The sequence below is a fragment of the Mixophyes fleayi genome, chromosome 4, assembly GCF_038048845.1.
Source record: "Mixophyes fleayi isolate aMixFle1 chromosome 4, aMixFle1.hap1, whole genome shotgun sequence".
In the NCBI taxonomy this organism is placed as follows: domain Eukaryota; kingdom Metazoa; phylum Chordata; class Amphibia; order Anura; family Limnodynastidae; genus Mixophyes; species Mixophyes fleayi.
In genome coordinates, this window is record NC_134405.1 from 276,055,827 (window position 1) to 276,081,023 (window position 25,197).

General features: G+C 41.7%; 1 protein-coding gene across 4 annotated transcripts in view; it reads left to right on the top strand.

Moving 5' to 3' along the window:
- Positions 1-25,197, top strand: part of LOC142152769 (rap guanine nucleotide exchange factor 6-like) — a 536,756-nt gene that overhangs the window by 292,091 nt on the left and 219,468 nt on the right. For all 4 annotated transcript variants that reach the window (XM_075209755.1, XM_075209754.1, XM_075209756.1 and 1 more), the window contains exon 11: positions 15,533-15,779. In XM_075209755.1, the coding sequence (XP_075065856.1) occupies positions 15,533-15,779 (247 nt within the window). The remainder of the gene's footprint in view (positions 1-15,532; positions 15,780-25,197) is intronic.

Below are 25,197 nucleotides of genomic sequence, written 5' to 3' on the forward strand. Positions count from 1 at the left end.
AGTTAAATTCGGAAATAGCTAGACCGCTATTCTTAATTTTCAGAGATTCAATCTCATCAGGCTCAGTACCAATGGATTGGCGAATAGCAGATGTGGTGCCGTTGTTTAAAAAGGGGACGAGATCACAACCAGGGAATTATAGACCTGTAAGCCTGACATCAATAGTGGGGAAACTACTGGAAGACATTTTAAGGGATAGTATTCAGGATTACTTGATACACCATAAAATAATTAGTGGGAATTAACATGGATTTGTGAGGGATAGGTCATGTCAAACTAATCTAATTAGTTTCTACGAGGAAGTTAGTAGAAACTTAGACCAGGGTAGCACAGTAGATGTGGTCTACTTAGATTTTGCAAAGGCCTTTGATACAGTGCCACACAAGAGGTTGGTTTACAAAATTAGGGAACTGGGTCTAGGAATCAACATTTGTACTTGGATCGAAAACTGGTTAGAGATTAGGGAACAGAGAGTTGTGATAAATGGAACAATTTCTAATTGGTCAAAGTCTTAAGTGGAGTACCTCAAGGTTCCGTGCTGGGGCCACTCCTTTTTAATATATTCATTAATGACCTTGGTGATGGTTTAGAGAGTAAAGTTTCTATTTTAGAAGATGACACTAAACTCTGTAAGGTAATAAAATCAGAGCAAGATGTAGCTTCTCTACAGAGGGACTTAAATAAACTGGAGAATTGGGCGGCCAAATGGAATATGAGGTTCAACACAGATAAATGTAAGGTTATGCATTCAGGGATCAAAAACAAGAACGCAATCTATAAATTAAATGGAATTAATTTAGGAGAATCTATAATGGAAAAGGATTTGAGAGTGCTCGTAGACAGTAGACTTAGCAATAGTGCTCAATGTCAAGCAGCAGCTGCAAGGGCAAACAAAGTATTGGCATGCATAAAAAGGGGCATAGATGCAAGGGAAGACAGTGTAAGTTTGCCACTGTATAAATAATTGGTAAGACCTCATCTTGAATATGCAGTACAGTTCTGGGCACCACTCTATAAAAAAGATAATTTGGAACTAGAAAGGGTTCAGAGAAGGGTGACAAAATTGATTAAGGGTATGGAGTCATTAAGTTATGAGGAAAGGTTAGCCAGTTTAGGCATGTTTACTTTAGAAAAGAGGCGTCTAAGGGGAGATATGATTACTATGTACAAATACATTAAGGGTCAATACAGATAACTTTCATGGGAACTTTTTACCACAAGGACTATAGAAAGGACACGTGGTCACCCTCTAATGTTAGAGGAGAGGAAATTTCACAACCAGCAAAGGAAGGGGTTCTTTACAGTAAGGGCAGTCAAGATATGGAATTCATTGTCAGGGAAGGTTGTGATGGCAGATTCAATAGATATGTTTAAGGAAGGCTTAGACAAATTTTTAGCGGAAAGGTGTATCCAGGGATACCACAGTTAATTAAAATGTAGGATAGTAGTGGAAATAGGGTAAAAATAGCACTGCAATATTGAGTCTGGAGGGATTTTCACAATTGAAACAGATTGGTGGTTGCTTACTCTGGATCAATTTCAAATATAAGTGCAGGATCGCAGGAGATCCAAAATAGGTTGAACTTGATGGACTGGTGTCTTTTTTCAACCTCATCAACTATGTTACTATGTTACTATGTATTGTGTGGCTAATCTTTGAATTGTTGTAGTAAGGAGGCAGGCCATTTATTTAGCGTACGAAAATTAGGTAGCTCTTTACAACTGGGTATCTACTTGTATAAATATCTACTGATGCCTCTGTCCATCTAATGGCAATTGTTACTGCCTCTTCACTCTCCATAATGCCTGTATAAAGTTTCAAATGTAGTGTGTGCATAGCATTTTAGCATTTTTAGCTCTTCCATCCTTACTCTATTTTTTGTTTGTTATTTAATTTATCCAATGGGCTTTCTTCAGTTGATGGCATGGCAGGTGACATTTTTTTTTGCAGCCGCTGCAATATTTTACAAGCGGTCACTGAATGTGGAAAATGACCAGAAAAAACCCCTAAAAAAAAAACTCCCTTTCTTAAATATAGATTTCACTGAATGACCCTTGCAAAATATAAATATATCAAAAAATAGAAAAAAATTACAATCTATAGCTAGCCTTTTTGGGGGGTCTAGCTGCATGCTGTCCCTAATTGACAGCATTCCTTAAATATAGATTTCACTAAATGACCCTTCCAAATATAAATGTGTTGAAAAATAGAAAATATTATAATATATAGCCTTTTTTGGTGGGTCCAGATACGTTCTGACCCTGATTAATAGCCTTTAAATGCTGTTAATGTAGCCTTGAAAGTCTACATTCTTTAAATAAAGATTTCATTGAATGACCATTCCAAAATATAAATGTATTAAAAAATAGAAGATATTACAATATGTAGCCATTTTTGAAGGGTCTAGCTGCATGCTGACCCTGACTAGCAGCCTTCTTTAAATATAGATTTCACTGAATGAGCCTTCCAAAATATAAATGTATTGAAAAATAGAAAATATTATAATATATAGCCTTTTTTGGGGGTGTTTAGCTGGCTGGTGACCCTGACTAACAGCCTTCTTTACATTTTGATTTCACTGAATGATCCTTCCAAAATATAAAATGTATTGAAAAATAGAAAATATTATAATATATAGCCTTTTTTTGGGGGGTTTAGCTGCCTGGTGACCCTGACTAACAGCCTTCTTTACATTTTGATTTCACTGAATGATCCTTCCAAAATATAAAATGTATTGAAAAATAGAAAATATTATAATATATAGCCTTTTTTTGGGGGGTTTAGCTGCCTGGTGACCCTGACTAACAGCCTTCTTTACATATTGATTTCACTGAATGATCCTTCCAAAATATAAAATGTATTGAAAAATAGAAAATATTATAATATATAGCCTTTTTTTGGGGGGTTTAGCTGCCTGGTGACCCTGACTAACAGCCTTCTTTACATTTTGATTTCACTGAATGATCCTTCCAAAATATAAAATGTATTGAAAAATAGAAAATATTACAATATACAGCCTTTTTTAGGTGGTCTAGCTGCGTGCTGATCCTGACTAACAGCCCTCTTTAAATATAGTTTTCACTGAATGACTTATCCAAAATATAAATATAATGAAAAATAAAAAAGATTAGAATATATAGCTTTCTTTGTGGTGTGCAACTGCTTCTGAATCTCACACACAAAAACACAGTTTTTTTTCAAAATTATTTCACTTGTCACTGCCCCACACAAGATTGCCTTCACTAGAAAAACTTTCATATTAAAAAGAAAGAAAACTGTTTGTTTTTTGGATTCTGCTGCCAACAGTCTGACAACAAAAGCTCTGTTTTTCCTCAAAGAATATACTAGTTAATTCAGAATGATATCTATCTAACTCAGTCAGTATATACAGTCTATTACTATTAGATATACAATGCAATGCATTAACAACAACCAGTAGCCAGTAGTCTGTGTAAAGTGTATTAAGATTAGGGATGTGCACCGGCGACTTTTGAGGTCTCGTGTTTTGGATCCGGATTTTCGTTATTTTTGGGGTTCGGATTTGTCTCGCAAAACACTTGACGAAAGGTCTCGGTTCGGATTTAAGGTTTTGGATTCGGATTTTTTTTGAAAAAAACATAAAAAGTTTAAAAATCAAGTTTTTGGGCTTATTTTCACTCCTAGGCTATTATTAACCTCAATAACATTCAATAACAAGCATTTCCACTAATTTACAGTGTATTCTGAACACCTCACAATATAGTTATTAGTCCAAAACGTTGCAACAAGGTATCTTTCTGGACTGCGTAGAGGAGTGGGTCACCACAATATATATTAAAAACCCTGAACTTTTATGATTCGCACCAATAAATGTACCTGGACTGCGTAGAGGAGTGGGTCACCACAATATATATTAAAAACCCTGAACTTTTATGAATCGCACCAATAAATGTACCTGGACTGCGTAGAGGAGTGGGTCACCACAATATATATTAAAAACCCTGAACTTTTATGAATCGCACCAATAAATGTACCTGGACTGCGTAGAGGAGTGGGTCACCACAATATATATTAAAAACCCTGAACTTTTATGAATCGCACCAATAAATGTACCTGGACTGCGTAGAGGAGTGGGTCACCACAATATATATTAAAAACCCTGAACTTTTATGAATCGCACCAATAAATGTATACCTGGACTGCGTAGAGGAGTGGGTCACCACAATATATATTAAAAACCCTGAACTTTTATGAATCGCACCAATAAATGTACCTGGACTGCGTAGAGGAGTGGGTCACCACAATATATTAAAAACCCTGAACTTTTATGAATCGCACCAATAAATGTACCTGGACTGCGTAGAGGAGTGGGTCACCACAATATATATTAAAAACCCTGAACTTTTATGAATCGCACCAATAAATCTACCTGGACTGCGTAGAGGAGTGGGTCACCACAATATATATTAAAAACCCTGAACTTTTATGAATCGCACCAATAAATGTACCTGGACTGCGTAGAGGAGTGGGTCACCACAATATATATTAAAAACCCTGAACTTTTATGAATCGCACCAATAAATGTACCTGGACTGCGTAGAGGAGTGGGTCACCACAATATATTAAAAACCCTGAACTTTTATGAATCGCACCAATAAATGTACCTGGACTGCGTAGAGGAGTGGGTCACCACAATATATATTAAAAACCCTGAACTTTTATGAATCGCACCAATAAATGTACCTGGACTGCGTAGAGGAGTGGGTCACCACAATATATATAATAAGAAAACCATCAACTTGTTTGATTCGCACCAATAAATGTACCTGGACTGCGTAGAGGAGTGGGTCACCACAATATATATTAAAAACCCTGAACTTTTATGAATCGCACCAATAAATGTACCTGGACTGCGTAGAGGAGTGGGTCACCACAATATATTAAAAACCCTGAACTTTTATGAATCGCACCAATAAATGTACCTGGACTGCGTAGAGGAGTGGGTCACCACAATATATATTAAAAACCCTGAACTTTTATGAATCGCACCAATAAATGTACCTGGACTGCGTAGAGGAGTGGGTCACCACAATATATATAATAAGAAAACCATCAACTTGTTTGATTCGCACCAATAAATGTACCTGGACTGCGTAGAGGAGTGGGTCACCACAATATATATTAAAAACCCTGAACTTTTATGAATCGCACCAATAAATGTACCTGGACTGCGTAGAGGAGTGGGTCACCACAATATATATTAAAAACCCTGAACTTTTATGAATCGCACCAATAAATGTACCTGGACTGCGTAGAGGAGTGGGTCACACCAATATATAGTAAAAACCCTGAACTTTTATGATTCGCACCAATAAATGTATCTGGACTGCGTAGAGGAGTGGGCACTGGGCACCACAATAAAATATATAAAAAACCTTCAACAGGTCTGCATTACACTACACATACGGCTGCTCCTCCATCCTCTCCATCATATACATGTTGGAGTTTTAGCGTGTGACAACCTCTTGTTTTTGATAATGTCAGTGCATTTTGAATATTTTTCAATTTGCCCCACACCACTGAATGTACTTTATCTATGATACGCATCTATCTATCTTGACTGCGTAGTGTGGTGGCCCCGGTACACAATTTGGTACCGAGGCCACAATATAATTAAAAAACCCTCCACGTGTCAGAATTCCACCAAACAAGTATCTGGACTGCGTAGTGGGGTGGCCCCGGTACCCAATTTGATACCGGGGCCACAATACCTCCTCCAAACATGGTACAGACAATTCGTCATTGAGATCCCATCAAGTATGTTAAAGACAGACAGGGTCCAAGTGTTATTGGTTGACTTTGTAAACCAAAAAACTGTCCCTGTTGCACATAGTCGTGCAATGAAGACTGACTTTTTCATTTAAAGGCACCATCTTTCAAGTGTAGTGTTTGTAAGTCTAAGTCATATTATACTTTTGGTAAAATTGGTTTATTTTGTTCCTCTTTATGGTAATTAGTAATAGAATTAAAGTATTAAATAGAATTAAAGTATGAAATAGAATTAAAGTATTAAATAGAATTAAAGTATTAAATAGAATTAAAGTATGAAATAGAGTGGTATAGAGTTGTAGTGTGGTATAGATAGAGTGGTCCCCACAATATAATAATAAAACCCTCAACTGGTCTGAATTCCACCAAACAAGTATCTGGACTGCGTAGTGTGGTGGCCCCGGTACACAATTTGGTACCGAGGCCACAATATAATTAAAAAATTGGGCATCAACTGTCACCGTTGTTTAATATCTGATACACCTAAATATGGACTGCACAGTGGAGTGGCCCCGGTAGTAAATTTGGTGCCGGGGCCACAATACCTCCTCCAACTTCCAAGTGTAGTGTTTATAAAGACAGACAGCGTCGAAGTGTTATCAGTTGGCTTTCTTAACCCTAAAATTGTCCCTGTTGCAAATATTCGTGCAATGGACAGTTACTTTTTTATTGAAAGACTCAAGCTTTCAAGTGTAGTGTTTATAAAATATAAACAACAATACAGTAGTTTTAGAGCACGTCAAAAACTCTTGTTTTAAATTATGACACGGCATTTTACTTTTGGTTTAATTTCTTGAATTTTTTAAAATTTAGTTTTACTTTTTGAACATGGCAAACGACTGTTGATTGGTCATATAATGCCAAAAAAAAAGTTCCAAGATGGAATTGTCCTTGGGCCCTCACACCCACCCTTATGTTGTTGAAATAGGACATGCACACTTTAACAAACCAATCATTTCAGCGACAGGGCCTACCAAACAACTTTGGCTGAAATGATTGGTTTGTTTGGGCCCCCACACCAAAAAAGCTATTCATCTCTCCCTGTACAGACTAAACAGGCTCTACTGAGGCAAGATGTCGTCCTCATCCTCAACCTCTGATTCCTCTCCCTCTACAGTGTGTACTTCCTCCTCATCACACATTATCAATTCGTCCCCGCTGGACTCCACAACCACAGGTCCCTCTGTAGTATCTGGAGGGCAGTGCTGTACTTCATTGAGGAATTGATTATTCATTTTTATAAACATCATTTTTTCAACGTTGTGAGGAAGCAACCTCCTTCGCCGCTCACTGACCAGGTTCCCCGCTGCACTAAAAACTCTTTCCGAGTACACACTGGAGGGGGGACAACTCAGGTAAAATAGAGCCAGTTTGTACAGGGGCTTCCAAACTGCCTTTTTTTCCTGCCAGTAACAATATGGACTGTCTGACATGTCTACTTGGATGGTGTCAGCAAAGTAATCATCCACAATTTTTTCTATTGTGACAGCATCCAATGCAGCGAGAGTAGACATGTCTGCAATGGTTGGCAGGTCCTTCAGTCCGGACCAGATGTTATCAGCATCCCCGCCAGTGCCTCTTTTGGGAAAACTGAGCTTTTTCCTCGCAGCCATAGATGTGGAAGAAAATGAGGGTGGAGCTGTTGGCATGTCACGGTCCTCTTCAGAGGACAATCTCCTGACCAGCAGGTCTTTGCACCGCTGTAGACTTGTGTCTGCCGGAAACAGAGACACAACATACGCTTTAAACCGAGGATCGAGCAAGGTGGCCAGAATGTATTCCTCTGACTTTAAAAGAGGGACCACCCTCGGATCTTGGCAAAGCGTACGAAGGGCTACATCCACAAGAGCTACATGCTTGGTGTAATCGCAATGGTTTACCAGCTCCTCCCTCACTTTCTCCAGCTGCTTCTGCAACAGCCTGATCAGGGGAATGACTTGACTCAAGCTGGCAGTGTCGGAACTGACTTCTCGTGTGGCAAGTTCAAACGGCTGGAGAACCTTGCACAACACGAAAATCAGTTTCCACTGCGCTTGACTCAGGCGCATCCCCACTCCTTTGCCTATGTCGTAGGTGGCTGTGTAGGCCTGAATGGCCTTTTGCTGCTCCTCCATCCTCTGCAGCATATAGAGGGTGGAGTTCCAGCGCGTCACAACCTCTTGTTTGAGGTGATGGCAGGGCAGGTTCATGCTTTTTTGATGTGCCTCTAGTCTGCGGTAGGCACTGGCTGAATGCCGAAAGTGTCCAGCAATTTTGCGCGCCACCGCAAGCATCTCCTGCACACCCCTGTCACTCTTGAGGTAATGCTGCACCACCAAATTAATGGTGTGGGCAAAACATGGGACGTGCTGGAAATTGCCCATATTTAATGCCCGCACAATGTTACTGGCATTGTCTGACACCACAAATCCCCATGAGAGTCTAAGTGGGGTAAGCCACTGGGAGATAATTTCCCTCATTTTCTCTAATATGTTGTCAGCGTTGTGCCTCTTATTAAAGCCTGTAATACACAATGTTGCCTGCCTTTGCATGAGCAGCCATTTTGTAGATGCTGCTACTGATGCAGCTGTTGCTGTTGCTGCGGAAGGGGATGCATCTACCCAGTGGGCTGTCACAGTCATATAGTCCTTCGTTTGCCCAGAACCACTTGTCCACATGTCCGTGGTTAAGTGGACAGTGGGTACAACCGCATTTTTAAGAGCACTGAGGACACTTGATCGTACTTCTCTGTACATTTTTGGTATCGCCTGCCTAGTGAAGTGGAATCTCGAGGGGATTTGGTACCGGGGACACAATACCTCCATCAACCCTCTAAATCCCACTCCACTGATGGCGGACACCGGGCGCACGTCTAACACCAACATTGCAGTTACAGCCGCAGTTATACGCTTTGCAATAGGGTGACTACTATCGTATTTTGTGGTCATGGCAAACGACTGTTGGACGGTCAATTGTTTTGTGAAAGACTTAGCGGTCTTACGACTTCCCCTCTGGGAAGATGACCGACTAACAGCAGCAACAGCAGCAGTGGCAGTAGTAGGCGTACCGCTGCAGGATTCCTCGGATGAATCCCGTATTGAGGAGGACTCAGTCTGGCTGCTGACTTGGGCTGCAGGACTGAATCTGATGGAGATTGTGGAGGAAGTTGAGGAAGAGGGTGTTGCTGGTGTGTATCCAACTGGACCACGGGATTTAGGTGTCCCTGTACCGATGAGGGTCCTAGCCCCAGTTCCTGAACTAGCCACTGAACTATGAAGGTTATTCAGGTGACGTATAAGGGAGGATGTTCCTAGGTGGGCAAGATCCTTACCCCTGCTTATTTGAGCTTTACATAAGCTACATATGGCCATACATTGGTTGTCTGGATTTGGATAAAAATAACTCCAGACCGAAGAGGTGCATTTTTTGGTCTTCTGACCAGGCATGACGATGGGCTTTTTCATCCCATGGACATCAGCTGTTTCCCCCCCTGGTGCCTCATTTACAATAACCACATCACCATCCTCATCATCAAGTTCCTCCACAGCGCCAGCTACATCATCAATAGCCTCCTCCCGAGCCACCTCTTCCCGTACAGTGATGGGAAGGTCAGGCTTGACAACCACCAACATCCTTGGACTCGCCTTGTGGATTTGTGATAATTTCTCTTTAGAAGGCAGAGTTGTTTGCTGTTTTGTTGCTGACAGCATAACTCTCTTCAATTTTTTGTAGGGGGGGGGGAGGAGGAGGAGGGCTAAGATCCGTGGGTGAAGCTGAACCACTAGTCATGAACACGGGCCAGGGCCTAAGCCGTTCCTTGCCACTCCGTGTCGTAAATGGCATATTGGCAACTTTACGTTTCTCCTCAGATGATTTAAAGTTTCTCTTTTTGCTACTTTTTCTTAACTTGGGCTTTTTGGATTTTACATGCCCGGTACTACGAGATTGGGCATCGGGCTTGGAAGACGATGTTGATGGCATTTCATCGTCTATGTCATGACTAGTGGCAGCAGCTTCAGCATTAGGAGGAAGTGGGTCTTGATCTTTCCCTACTTTATCCTCCAAATTTTTGGTCTCCATTATATGTAGCACAAGATACTGCAGAATGTGTGAACTTGGTAATATTGCAGTACCAATGGACTTATACTGCTGGATTGGTTTTGCAAATTTGGTTATAATTATTATATATATTTTTTTTTTTAAATTTTTTATTTTTTTTTACTTTTTTTTTATTTTTTAAAAACTTGGGAATAGTGGGGAAATAACTATGCCCTTAGAAGCACAGAGCACAGGACACAGCACCACTGGACTGAACAGGACACAGCACAGGACCCAGCAGCACCCCTGAACTCAGAAGGACAGAGCACAGGACACAGCACCACTGGACTGATACTGCAGAATGTGTGAACTTTGTAATATTGCAGTACCAATGGACTTATACTGCTGGATTGGTTTTGCAAATTTGGTTATAATTATTATATTTATTTATTTTTTTTTTACTTTTTTATTTTTTTTTACTTTTTTTTATTTTTTAAAAACTTGGGAATAATGGGGAAATAACTATGCCCTTAGAAGCACAGAGCACAGGACACAGCACCACTGGACTGAACAGGACACGGCACAGGACCCAGCAGCACTACGGACCTCAGCAGGACAGAGCACAGGGCACAGCACCACTGGACTGATACTGCAGAATGTGTGAACTTTGTAATATTGCAGTACCAATGGACTTATACTGCTGGATTGGTTTTGCAAATTTGGTTATAATTATTATATATTTTATTTTTTTTTTTTACTTTTTTTTTATTTTTTAAAAACTTGGGAATAATGGGGAAATAACTATGCCCTTAGAAGCACAGAGCACAGGACACAGCACCACTGGACTGAACAGGACACGGCACAGGACCCAGCAGCACTACGGAACTCAGCAGGACAGAGCACAGGACACAGCACCACTGGACTGATACTGCAGAATGTGTAAACTTTGTAATATTGCAGTACCACTGGACTTTTACTGCTGAATGTGTGAACTTGGTAATATTGCAGTACCAATGGGCTTATACTGCAGGATTGGTTGTGCAAATTTTGTGGTAATTAAAAAAAATTAAAGTAGTTTTTGGTATTTTTTAAAAAAACTTTTTTTTATTTTTTTAAACACAGGGGAATATTGGGGAAATAACTATGCCCTTAGAAGCACAGAGCACAGGACACAGCACCACTGGACTGAACAGGACACAGCACAGGACCCAGCAGCACCACTGACCTCAGAAGGACAGAGCACAGCACACAGCACCACTGGACTGATACTGCAGAACACAGCACAGCACAGCACAGCACAGCACAGCACAGCACAGAACTAAACAGCACAGCACGAGATCTACCAGGACAGAGGACCACCTAACACACCCTCCCTCTACCCTGATCAATGCCCGAGTGAAGATGGCGGCGACTAGCGGGGAATTTATAGGATCCGAGTATCGCGAGATCCGACAACGGGATTATGAGTCAGAGCCTCAGTTTCACATTTGAATTTGGCGCCAATACCCGGATCTGTCTCGGATCCGACTCGGATCCGCAACGTTCGGGTGGGCTCGGATTTCATAAATCCGAGTGCGCTCATCCCTAATTAAGATTGAAATTAGAAGCAATTGATCAGCAAACTATGTTAGCTGACTATTCTCTATACAACTGCTTTACAATAATGTCAGGATTCTATTACTTTCCAATGTCCCTGGTTCACTCTTTTTATTTTCTGAGCAAAGCATGGCAGTTAACCTCCTCACTACACGCTGTCTTTTCTAAAATGGCACTGAAAGGGAGGACTTGCGTTTTGCAAAAAGAAATTGCTGGAAATGTCGTTTTGTCTCGTTTTGAGATCCGAGTTTGGTGGGAGAAATCGAGTCACGACTCGGTTTCACTTGGATCCCCAATGTTGGATTTCACATAATCAGAACCGCTCATCTCTAATAATTTGATACTACATGTATCAGAGATGTAGAATTATCATCTTGATGAAGTCATATAAGCAATGGACTAGGTCCTTCATGTACAGATGAGCAAGGAGGTGGAGGGCCCGGTATATCCTACTGTGTATGAAATCAGATGTTTGTGTCTAAGGAATTTGCAAAGTTAATACTCTGGTGACATAAAGGGGGGGATTCAATTCCTCCTGAAGTACCGCCACGTGAAACATATTACCGTTATTAAGGTAATATTAAGCCGGGAGCTTAATATTACAGGGAGCTACGAGCAAAAAGCCGGCGTTGAAAACTACAGTAGTAGCGGTAATTATGCGCACTATTACTGTAATAATGCGGACTGCGTTACTTTTTTAAGTAACACGCCCAATTAAATTGCCCTGCCAAACACTCACTTTCTCACTACAGAGTTTAAAGAAGTGCAGTGCATTTTATTTTGCCAAGCACATAACAAAGTGTGCACCTGCTTCTCAGTTTACTGGTTTTCAGGCTAAATGTGCATGCCAGCAAAAGTTGAAGTAACACTTCAAAATCCTGCCTATTACCACTTAAGTACCACCTTTATGTTTGAAATACTTAGAAGGGTAACTGAGGCATTGGGACTGTCCTCCTTGCATTTGTCACATTTGTTCACTTTAAAGGTTTTATTACATTAAGATCGGTGTGCATTGTTCTGCATTCAACATATGAGAAGGAACATATTTTTTACTCCTCCATTTATTTACAAAATTTGTGTATGATATCAGAATGTGGATAAAATTTTGCACTTTCATAAAATATCTTTATCATAGATCAATCACAAGCTTGGGAACACCCGCTAACACTGAATTTATTCTAGTCTGTTTTTTTACATATGAATGCCTAATCTCTTAGAATAAATCAATAAATCAAATGATAGCCCATATCATTCCATAAATTCATTGTATTGTTCATAGATATGTTCTTCAATTGGCAGAATATACAATGAAGTATAACAATAGAAAATAATTGTCCAGCAAAAAGAAGAATGCGATTTAAATTTTGTCCAACAAAATCCTTAATACATGTAGCCTGATCATTCACCACAAGCATTGCCCAGTATATATGGCCTCATGTGTCTTTTGAATATTTTAACCTTGTGTTTACACTTCATAATAAATTATGTAAGAGAGAGAGACCTTCTAAATTGGTAACCATCAAAGAATGCAGATTGCCATGTTTCAAACTTTTTTTGTAGTTCTTTATGTGCCAGTGTTAGCTCAACATTATTTGCTTCCAAGACCTCTGTTCTGTTACACAAACTATTAATATTTAGATGTAACTATACACTGGGCCTGATTCATGTCTGAATACAACTTGCATTTAAAAAACAGAATATGAAATGTGAGGGAATTTCTGCCGTATTCAAATCCGAGTGGATCTCAAAATGCGCTTTGATTTGAATCACACTCTGCCTAAATGTTACGTGCCATGTGTTAACAGACTGCAGGCTACACACATGTATATGTGAAATATAAAGTCACATCAGAACGCATGCAAAAAAAACCTTTTAAACTAAAGGAACAACTTATCATAATGTAATCATTCTTAAAAATGTTTTTATATTTTTATTTACGTTACATACATAAATCAGGATGTTCTTAATGGGTACTGTACTTACAATGCATTTTTATAGTCTCTCTTACTTGCATACACATGTTCTTTGCTATCTAGTGGCAAACATACGTGTAGTTTTTAAAACAAAGACGATGCCTTAACAGTCATCACTGTCAGTGGGTGCTTACATCTGCCTTCTAGCTGGTGCAAATAATATGGCTAAAACAAGTGTACTTTCTGGAAACCCAAGACCGCAATCGGTCGCATCTGCATCAGAACGTCCTCGGCACACTCATACTGTACATTGCCTACATTAGTCCACCCATACCTTTTCTTGTTCCGCCCTGCAAGTTATAGGCAGCTTTAAGTGTCATTTGTGTTCAGACATGAATGGGAATTGGAATAGATTCACTTTTTGAGCATGCGCAGAGCGAATTTGACACAAAAGGACTTATATGCGAACATGAAACAGGCCTATTATGTCTTTTGCAGTTCTCACTGGAAGGAAGTATTCATTAAAGCCAAGTGTACATCTGTGCAGAGCCGTAACTAGGCATGTGCGGGCGGTGCCGTCGCCCAGGGCGAAAGCCCAACTGGGAGCAGCAGCCGCCCGCTACCTGGCTCTGTACCTACAAACTTTTAGTTTCCCACAGTGGAACGCATGTGCGTTCCAAAGGCCGAACTTCCTGTCAGTGGAACACACATGCGTTCCACTGCGGGAAAGTAAAGGTAAGAATATCTGTACCTTACGCCAATGTTATGGCCTGCTCCTAAACCGTTTGAACTTCCCTGATTGTTTGAATATGCTTTTTGTTTACACGCTGACATCTCCTTCCCTTCCCTGGATGGTAATTAGGGTGATTTATCGATGCAGATAAAAACCTTTAAACAACTTGCAATAAGCATTTAAACTTTGTATCAGTAATGAATGCTTGTGCCTGAGCAAACACACCAGTAGGATTGTAACCTCTCTTCCAGACTGATGGGATTGCTAGACGGACCGCAGGTGCCGAATTAAAGCAGGGCAAGGGGGCTGATTACTGGGTAGAGTTGTCCACTGGGTCATTTATACAAATGCTTTGACTATGGGGGGGTTTAGGTAGCAGTGAACTGATTTTTGCAAAATAGAAGTAAAGAAGGGATATTCTTTTACAATTACAGAATTTAAAATACAATATATTTGGTATTAAGGGCTCTATTAGACGTATTTGCTCTTTATTATATGCTGGGCATATGGGCTGAATTACCTGCTATGTATAAAGCTGTATTATATACAGGGGATGGGTCTGTATTATATACCATTACATTGCAGGAGAATAACATGCCAATCTCTCTCTCTCTCTCTCTCTCTCTCTCTTCTCTCTCTTCTTTCTCTTCTTTCTCTTCCCTCTCTTCCCTCTCTTCCCTCTCTCCTTCCCCCTCCAAATGGAAAATATATCTGTAAGGCAAAGATGTATTGAAATATAAGTGAACAATAAATAATCGACTGTTGTATGCAATTTTGGGGTCTGCAGACATGTAACAGAATTCTTTCAGTAAAGTGCTAGCCACACCCCCACATTAGGTTGGCCATACTCGCTTGGCAAATGTCACTACCACTTAGAGGGGGGCGCCCAGGGCACTAACATGTCTAGATACGGCACTGCCTCTGTGTCATGATAAATGTTCACCATGAACCCTCTAACATGTTTTTATTTATACTAAGTACCTTCTAATGTGTGAAAATTCTGAATAAATGTATACTAAGCAACTCTTTATATATTTAAATGTTTTCAAACTGTATATCATTGTTTACTGCCATAAACTGTGGGTGATGTCAAAAATTAAGGTGTTGTCAAAGACTGTGGGTGTAAGTTCATACTTGCCTACTTTTTAAATTCGGAGATCGGAGCACAGATCATGTGACAGAGGGTAGGAGGGGGCGTGACGGCGTCGTTACGTCACTATAGCCCCATGACGCAATTAAGCCCTGTCCCCCGCTAGTAAATGCTGTGAATTTCTGCATTTTACAGGGTTCGGGAGGTTTGCCTACTCTTCCGGGAGTCCGGAAGCCTCCCGGAAATTCTGTAAGAGTAGGCAAGTATGTGTAAGTTTTCAGATCATTTGACTTCCAATACTTCATTTAGTTGCTATTGAAATGCACATACAACCCTTTTAAGTGAATATTCTCTATAACTTTGTGTTCTCACAGTGTTTAAGGAATTACTCAGCAGAATGGGGAAGGAGAAAAAGAATGGCATGCCTCATATCTCAAAAGTGGCTGAGAAGAAAAACAACAGGTATTCCATTCCCACTCTGCCTGTTGATATGGAACAGATATTTCCACAAGGACAGGGGAATAAAAAAATTAAGTCCAATACGGTGTCTGGTGGAAGGAATAGAATCTGGAAGATTTTGGACAAAACACGTTTTAGCATCTTGTCAACTAAGCCCTTCAGGTAGGTAGGAAAGAGTAACGGTCCCTAATTGTAATATTTTATATCACAACTTAAACAAGGCACAAAACACTAGTTATATTAAGAGCCAAGTAGGCTTAAGAGGGACAACTGCAATTAAAATATATCTAAATGCATTAATTTTGTGCCTATGATCAGTTGGTACATTTTATACCAGTGAGGGCCAACATTAAAGAGATGGAAGGCTCTCCAATTTTAAAAGGGGCAACATAGAGGAAGGAGGGAGAGCACATTGCACTCCCTTCTCCTCTGGGTACACAGTGTGATCTCCCTGCACTGTGCAAAGGAATTCACATGAAGCCAAAGTTGACTGCCTCTGTTCTGATAAGATCGGGAGCAGTTGGCTGGGGGGGCTGCAGGTGAAGGCTGCTGTTTTAAACAATGGGTGACATTTATAAAAACTTTTCTACAGACAACTGTATATTAAAGATGGAAATGCCCATAGCAATCACCAAAACATTAATTTAGTTTAACTTTACTAGATGAGTGTCGGCTAGAATCTGTCCACAGTTAACTGTAGTGCATTTTCATAAAAAATGTCCACCTTTGGATCACAGAGCTACTGGTTTTACCATAGCACACTCACGTGGTATATTTAGAGTTTGGAGGTGGGGCTTTATGATAATAAAGTTGTCCAGAATTTGTATGAATAGATGAGTCCAGTGTTCTAGTCCCTACCCTTTGTCACAACTCATCCTGACCGGAGGTGTTTGGAAGGCAGATTAGTTAAGTACTAGCCAGGTCCTCCGGCGGTAAGCCACTCCCCTCTTGCGTATCTACACTTAGTTACACAGAGTGGGGGAGGGAAAAGCGGGCAGGTGTAGGAATAGTACAGTAAGTTAATGCTCCTACTATGTTGAGGAGAAAGCACCTGCCTGTAGGGAACAAATTAGTTGTGCCTGCTTCCCTTATAGTGCAAGATCCATGCTTATGGTGAGAATCATCAGCAGGGCCCTTGTATTTTATGAAAAAACTAAATACATAATGAAAAAGAAAAAAGACCTGGCACACCCAAAATATCCAAACCAGTCCCAGCGCTACCATTCTAGGGTGGTACTGGCAAACTGGGGTCCCCCAAAATTGACAATACCCACACTAGTCTATGCCAGCCAGGGATGGTGACACTTTAGCAGGGACACCTGAAGTATGGGATCCCTCTGCCATAGTGACAACCTGCCCTTGCCCCCAGAATTAATCAGCCCTATGCTGAATAGCATGAGGACTATTCCCACACCCCTGGAAAAATTGGTGTGGATTAATATAGTGCAAAATTTAATAAATTGAGCATTTTGTCCATGGTGCACTACAGGTCCCAGCATGCTCAGGATTAAGCAGTAGGGCAAGTGGGCACCTGCTGTACTCTCATTCATTCTCTTTATTATCTGACTTAGATCCAGGCTGGAACTGCTGGCATTTTGAAGAACAGATCCACGTGTTGGTAAAATAAAAAGAGTTCTTAGAGCTTAGAGCTCTTGCTGTGAATGAGCTCTTAACGGATAGGCATTTATTTATGAACTTGGGATTATAACTATTGTAAGCAGAAATTATGTCCAGCTCTACTTAAGGCCCTCAATTGGAAAAGAAACTGCTTTGAAACCATACACAGAAGTATTGGTTTGTATGACGCACAGAGTGACCAGAGTGACCAGTATAAGGAAATTAGATAGACTAGATAGACTTCTGTGCTATCATGATGGCCTCACACTCTTGTGTCCAGATACAAGTATGGTGTCCTTTTCTACTCATGAGTTCTGTTAACAGTTTAGTATGAGTGTTATTGTTAGGTATACTTTTTCTGTAATACCCAGTGATTCCATGAAAACATAGCAATTGTTTTTTTAATTTCTTGCACAGGCCGAGAAGCAATAGTCTCTAGTTTTGCAGGTTTGGATCTAAGACTCACTGTGCCCGCAGGATGCGTCCCGGTCATCACTTCCTGTTCTTGCCTCGGCCGTTGCCTAGGCAACAGTCGGGACGCTGCAAACTTGTAGTGCCTCGTCCCGGCATTAAGGGCAGCCGGGCGCGTGCGCAGCTTTAGGATTCCTCATTAATTAACCAGCCACTGAGGCTGATTTATCCCAGGCTCTATCCTGTTTCCTATTGGCCAGACTCTGTATATTAGGCAGGGAGGGCTTAGCCTCCTTGCCGTTTATAGTTTCCAGTTTCTGTGTGCTAGCCTGCTCCTGTGCTCTGAACCTCTTTAGCTGTTGGATTTCTCGTGTACGACCCTTGGCCCTGTTATTTGGATTTTATTCTTGCCTGTTGCCCTGACCTTTGCTTCGTTTCTGGATCCTCCTCGTTTGATACCAGCCCTGACACCTTGCCTGAATCTGACCACGGTATCTACTTCAGACCCAAGACCTCGGCCTGTTTCTGACCACGCCTGCTTCTTCTCCCCGCTACTCTGTGCTACGGTACGTTCAGAAAACTGTTCTACTTTGAGCATAAGACCTGGGGGCATCCGAGTACTTGTGAGCATAACGAGCTCTACAGGAAAGGCGGCTGCTATAGGTGAAGACCTCTCTATCTTGTTCTACTGGTTTATGATAAGACCGTTAGCCATCCCTGTGAAGATACCAGGTTTTCTGGCCCAATTTTACGCACTTTACGCTAGCTGGACACCGAGGAGTGCCAGTCAAATGCAGATAGAAATTTACACCAGTACATTTATTGTAATAAAAACAACAGTAGAATATTATATACAAACAATAAATAAAATACCAGGCAGTTTAACACATCATCTCTCCCTTACCCCATGTCACACGCTGGTCCCATAGACAGGTACTGGCGCTATTACCTTCCTCTTGTAAGCTGTGATCAGATTTACTAACTTTATCATGGAGACTTCACTTGTAGTTTCTTCTGCGCATATGCTACCTGTTACTTACTTATGACCTCCTACCTGTTCCCATTGGTTCTAAACATTTTGGAGCACTATTTAAACTTCCCATGGTTTCCGGTCCTTTGCTTGTTCTTCGAGTTACCCACTCTCAGTAGGATTTGGCTTTTTTTGGTCTGACTCACCTGTTGTCCGTTGACTGTCTGGAACCAGCTATACTCCTCGTTGCTGCTGCCGTCTACGAGCTGATTGTTACACCTGGTCTCATCACTGCTGCTCGAATTCATCACCTCCCGTCCAGCTAGCTCAACACCTCCATTACCTCGCCATCGAGACTGCTGCTGTACTACTCCTTACTTAAATCACCATGCACGGATCAGTTAAGTTCTACTCCTCCGTTACTTCCACATATTGAACCGTTATTAACGAACTGCTTGCTACACCTGTACTCATCTCTACTGCTTGGAATCACCATCTGTGGATCAACGAGTTCAACGTTTCTGCTCTATATTGGAACTACCGCTATGCCAGTAACTCACCTGCTATTCTGAATCACCATTCACGGATCAGCTAAGTTCTTTTTCTTCGTTACCTGTATCATCACGAACCGCCGCATACCAGTAACTCATCTGTTGCTTTGAATCATCATCTACGGATCAGCTAAGTTCTATACTATTATTACCGTTGTTTGAACTGTCGCTGTGTCAGTGATTCTATTGCTATGCTCTGAGTTATTATCTGCGGATCAGCCAAGTTCTAACTTACCACTACTTCTCTCTGAATTGCCGCTGTATCAGTGATTCATCTATTGTGCTTTGAGTTACCATTTCCGGACTAGCTAAAGTTCTATCTCCGTTATTACCACTGTTAAACTGTTGCTCTATTATATTCCTTGCAGTCTCCATGAGTTACCAATTGCTGAGTGTGTGTTAGTACTGTCTGCTGTTGCCCCTGAGTTACTCCTTTCATTCAACTACATCTGTGTCTATTTGCAATTATCCGGATTCATCATCTATACCGCTGCTATCATATTTCAGCATTTCTATTACTTGTGTTACCACTGAGCCAAGGACTATTAGCTTGTGTATCCAGATTCTCTCTGGCCACCTGTACCAACTCATTGTGTTTAAAGCTCCACTATTGCTCTGCCAGCACTCATTTAAGAGACCGCGACCTGCGGGATAGGAGCGGCAAAATCCATACCCTCTTGCGGCGGTCGTTGGCGAAAACCGCCTACCCATTAGACTCCACACTCCTGAGTGAGTTCCATCTTGGCAGAGACAAGGGATGCACTCAATACTATTTCAGGGTCGTGACACCCCACTAGCTTAAGGAGTTACAGTCACCTGGCTGTCCTATCTTGAAGACCGATGGATCTGCAAATGTAGTCCACTGGTAGAGAATGGCAACTCAACAATCAGCCACCCTGCACCTTCCAGGAATTAATTCTCAGAATGGACAAATCTCCTCACATCCAGAGGTTCCTGATATGCAGGGTCAAATTTTAACAGTGCTTTCCCTTCCCTGGGCAAACCCCTTCCTCTCTCCCTCTTAAATATTGGTGAGTGCTGTATCAGTGAGTTGGAGGGGGAGTGGAGATGAGCTGTGCTTCCACAGAAGTTCCCCTACTGGGTTTCAGACTGTCACGATCTGCATCCTGCAGCTCCTGTCTGCAGGTACTTTGTTGGACCTTTGTATATATTTGTATCCTGAATGTAGTACCACTGACCATCAAAGGGTCCACTGTGGTACTTAGACTGCTCTTACCTGGCTTGTTAATGCTGGAAGCTTAAACACCTGCTTCAGGCCTATATAAGCCTGCCTATCCCAAGCAATCTTTGCCAGATCATCTGCTGCATTTACCTGCAGATCATCACTTCCTCTGTGTCTACTCCACTATCCTTCATTTCACTGCGTTCTCTCTGTGGTTTATATTGGGAATCTTGACAGTATGATTTGGCCCTAAATTGAGCCTGCTGTTGTACGCTTTCCCCACTTCTTTTGACGATTGTCAGGGTATTGGCTTTACTCAGCATGCAACGTCCTGAGATCATGACTACTATTTGTTCTAAAATTCCAATTGTCCAGATGCTCCATGTGGACATTCTCCAGCTACGCTCTCAAATTTCTCAAGTGTCCTCTTTGGTAATTAAGGTGCTTAAACAACTTCCAGTTTCCATTCCAAGTGCTTTTTGCTCCGATACCAACTCTGGAGTGACAAATTATTTTTCCAGGAACAAAGTTATCACTACAGTACACCCTCCAGAGACTGTATCTTGCAATAAGGTGGAGTCAAGAGTTCTTTGCCCGGCACTGGAATTACCTAGGGAAGAACTAAATTTATCTGTACAAGCGACACCTCTCAATGTCTCTACAAGTTTGCAATCAACTAAAAAGCATAGTGTAGCAAACTCCAGGTTCTCAGGTGCTCCACGTCCCACCTGACTGAGGGGGAGCGATGGCGCAGAAGGACCAATGAATTATGTCTTTACTGTGCCAGTGATGTACATTTTTAACAAGACTGCCCACTCCATAGACCACGAACTTCTACAGAACTGTCTCCTCCTCATTATGGATTTGTTTACACAGCGCCTCCCGTTTCTACACTTCAGTCTGTTCTGTTCCCTGGTATGAAGTTTAATATGCTAGTTTCAGCCTCCTGTTCCGAGGTGCCATCCTCTGCCTTCTGCTGAGAGGTGCCATCCACTGTTTCTGGTCCCAAGTCTTCAGTCTTTGTCTCCAGCCCTAAGTCGCAATCTTCTGTCTCCGTTCCAGAGACATTTTTTGCTTCCGTGAGGGCCCTGTCCCTCCAGTCCGCTCCAGAGAGGGCCCTGTCCCTCCAGTCCGCTCCAGAGAGGGCCCTGTCCCTCCAGTTCGCTCCAGAGAGGGCCCTGTCCTTCCAGTCCGCTCCAGAAATAATGCCACTCCATGCGGTTCAGCCTAAGTTGCCACTCCATGCGGTTCAGCCCGAGTTGCCACTACATGCTGTTCAGCCCAGTGCTGTCTGCGCTGAGGCTTCTCACAGTGTTGTCTGCGTGAAGGCATCTCACAGTGCTGTTCCTTCCAAGCCTGGGGCCCAGTTCGTGCCTCCTTCCAAGCCTGGTGACCAGTTTGTGTCTCCATCCAAGCCTAGTGCCCAGTCTGGGCCTCCTTCCAAGCCTGGTGCCCAGTCAGGACCTCCTGCCAAGCCTGGTGCCCAGTCTGGGCCTCCTGCCAAGGCATCCGCCCAGTACGGGATGTCTTCTGTCAAGGTTGTCCTGCCCGAGTCCCCAGGGACGTATGTTTAACCCGAGCTGACTAAGCCTCGCGCTAAACCGAATTCATCCTCTGTTCCAGACTTCCAACCACCTACCTTCAATGGGGATATTCAACAAGTTAATCCCTTATTAAATTTTGTATATCTTATTTTCCCTCTGTACCTGACCTCCTAGATACCCAAAAAAAGCAAGTGTATTACCTGTTATCCAACTTTACAGGGAAAGCCCCATCATTGAAATCAAAGTTCCCATACTGTCTGATTTACAGCTTTTTACTGATGCAGTGATCAAAGAATTTGCCCCAGCACTTGCCAATTCCACTCCCAGTGCTTTATCTATGCCACTTTCTTTATCTCTGGCTACTCCATTTACAGCAACCCTCTAAAAGCCATAAAAAGAAAGGTAAAAAGAAGAGAAGTGTGACTTTGGGATCCCTGCATTCCTTGGACATGGTTTCCGTACCTTTTCTGCCCATGGATGAGGATTTCCCTACTACATGCCTAATTCTGGACTATGACTCTGAGTTTTTTGACCATTCCTGGTAAATTAGGTATCTGGAATCCGCTCTTAAAGGATGGGGTACTGTCACGACCTGCATCCTGCAGCTCCTGTCTGCAGGTTCTTTGTTGGACCTTTGTAAATATTTGTATATTGCCTGTAGTACCACCAAAGTAGTACCACCAAAGGGGCCATTCTGGTACTTAGACTGCTGTTACCTGCCTTGTTATTGCTGAAAGCTTAAACACCTGCTTCTGGCCTATATAAGCCTGATTGTCCCAAGCTACCTTTGCCAGATCATCTATTGCATTTACCTGTGTTGCTGTTCCTGTTCCCTGGCTCCTGTTCTCTGTATCTCTGGCACATCTATACGCAGATCATCACATCCTCTGTGTCTACTCCACTATCCTGTGGTAACGCTCTGCATATTATTGCTACTTGTTGTCTGAAGTTCCCAGCACATCTATCCGCAGATCATCTCAGCCCATGTGTCTACTTCTGTATCCTGTGGTAACGCCTTGCATATTATTGCTACCTGTTCTCTGAATCTTCAGTGCCTTGCTCCGCAGACCATCGCACCTTGTGTTCCATCTCCACTACTTCGTGGTAAAGTCTTGCGGACCACCGCATTCTGCATCTGTTATCCACTGTGTTCTTTAGCTATTTCTGCCATACCCTACCGTACCGCAACCTGAAACCTGTGTAACCGGTGTTAATAAAAACCACTTCATTTCACTATGGTCTCTCTGTGGTTTTTATTAGGAATCCTGACACTGACACAATGTCTGGACTAGTCCTGTGGAGGAACAATGGCTACTAATTGGTCCTCCTCACCTGTATTCTGCAATCTGATCGTTACAACTAACCCACCTGGCTTCACTTTAAGGACAATGAATAACAGCTTCACTGCAATACCAGCAATATACAATAAACGATATACATATTTACAATGATCCCCTTATCCACATGTAATTAGACACTGCAGTTGTACTCTGGTGAGCTGGGGAACAAAACCAAAACTCTAAAAAGTACATGTCATAATTCACATTTTGTGAGAGATGAGGAACAAGCTGGGTAAAGTGTTATCAAACTTGTTTCATCACAGTCCCCCGCTCAGTGACCTAGATATTGTACTTCAAACCTTTCTAGATGACCTTTTTGAAACTTCAGCATGAGATTGGAAGCTCTACTCTGCTCCACCTCAGCATGTAATTGTCCTTCACAGAACATATCCATGTATTATTAAAAGTAGCCATGTTTACAAAACTGGTGTATTAGCTGAAGTTCAGTAGCCAATAGTATTAATTTAACATAATTTCAAGATACAGAAACCATCTTGAAAGTGCCCTGAATGTAAACTAATTTCTATATAGTAGGCAGGTCATACACAGTAGTAGATAATCAAAGAGAAACAGATCCAGGTAATAGGAGCTGAGCGATTTGAATACTCAATCAGAAGCACTTTTTTGCATTCCAAATGCTTAAGCTCAAGTTGATATAGTCAAAACACAGATTTTTCTTGAACAACAGTAGGACATGTTAACATTGACTCTACCTGATGAATGTCTTCCACTGTTTTGGTTGTGTTCTTTGTTCATGCAATTGTCATCACACTAGCTATGGTTTAATCTAGTTTAGACTGAGTTTGCAGATCAGGCTGGTTAGATTTAACCCTGCTCATCCGTTAGAGCTCTACACACTATCTGCACTACGTTCTCCCTACCATGATTGGATATTATGATAGTTTGCGTCATCTGAGGAGCAGAATCTCGAAGTCTCTGAGTAACTACATAGGGTCCAGACCATATAGTCAACAATTTGTTAGAAAAGAATCAGCAGCAACAATCTTACCATTGTTTTTGCCAGACCTACTTCATGTTAGATATTACCATCATTCTCATTCATTGTCCCGTAAATAATTTGATCTGCATTACAATGTTATCTGTGTATTTTTTGTTTACTTTGTATATCTGGCCTTTTCATATTGTTTTTCATGTATTGTGTAATATATTATAAATTATTGCTGTCTGTAAATGTCATGTATAATGTTACGGTGTAAGATACTTACCCGTCCTCGTTCCTGCTTCCATTCTGCTAACAAGCGTGCTTCCCGATTTCCAGCTATTGGCTCTCGGCAGTGCAATAATGTGACTGCATAGACGGAGAATTCAAATCTGCTCTGCTATTTAGTCCAGCTCTGACACAGGATCTGTGTCAGGATCTGTGTCAGAGCAACAATTCCTCTCAGTGTCTGATCCTGCTTTCTGTTTCCAATGTTCAGTCTGCTCCTGAGTTTTCTGTGCTTGTGCTTCAGTTCTTCAGTGTATAACCAGGGTTCCTGACTTTGTTATTGGATCGCTCTTTGTTACCGTGTACTTAGAACATTTTGAAATTTGACCTAGGCTTTCCTTCTGACTCCGACTTCTCTATTCTCCTTTGTACTGCGCTGCACGATTGTGTACCAGACCCAGCTATACTGACTTCCTTTGGACTCTCCCTCGGAGCCGCAACACCTGTTGTGCTCCGTTCTCCAGTAACTGGATCCCTCCTACCGCAGCTTCTCCATCTTACCACCTTTCACGTCAGGGGGCTTCCCTCAGGACCGCGACCTGCAAACCTTTGGCAGCAAAACCCATACCACCTTGCAGCGGCTCTTGGTGAACACCAAGGGGTTCGTTAGACTCCGCATCCTAGAGAAAGCCTGTGCAAATCCTGATTGATTGGGTTATTCTCCTGGCGTAACATACAGTTCTTTTGTGGCACCTAAATAAAAAATAATAATAAAATATAACAATAATAATAATAA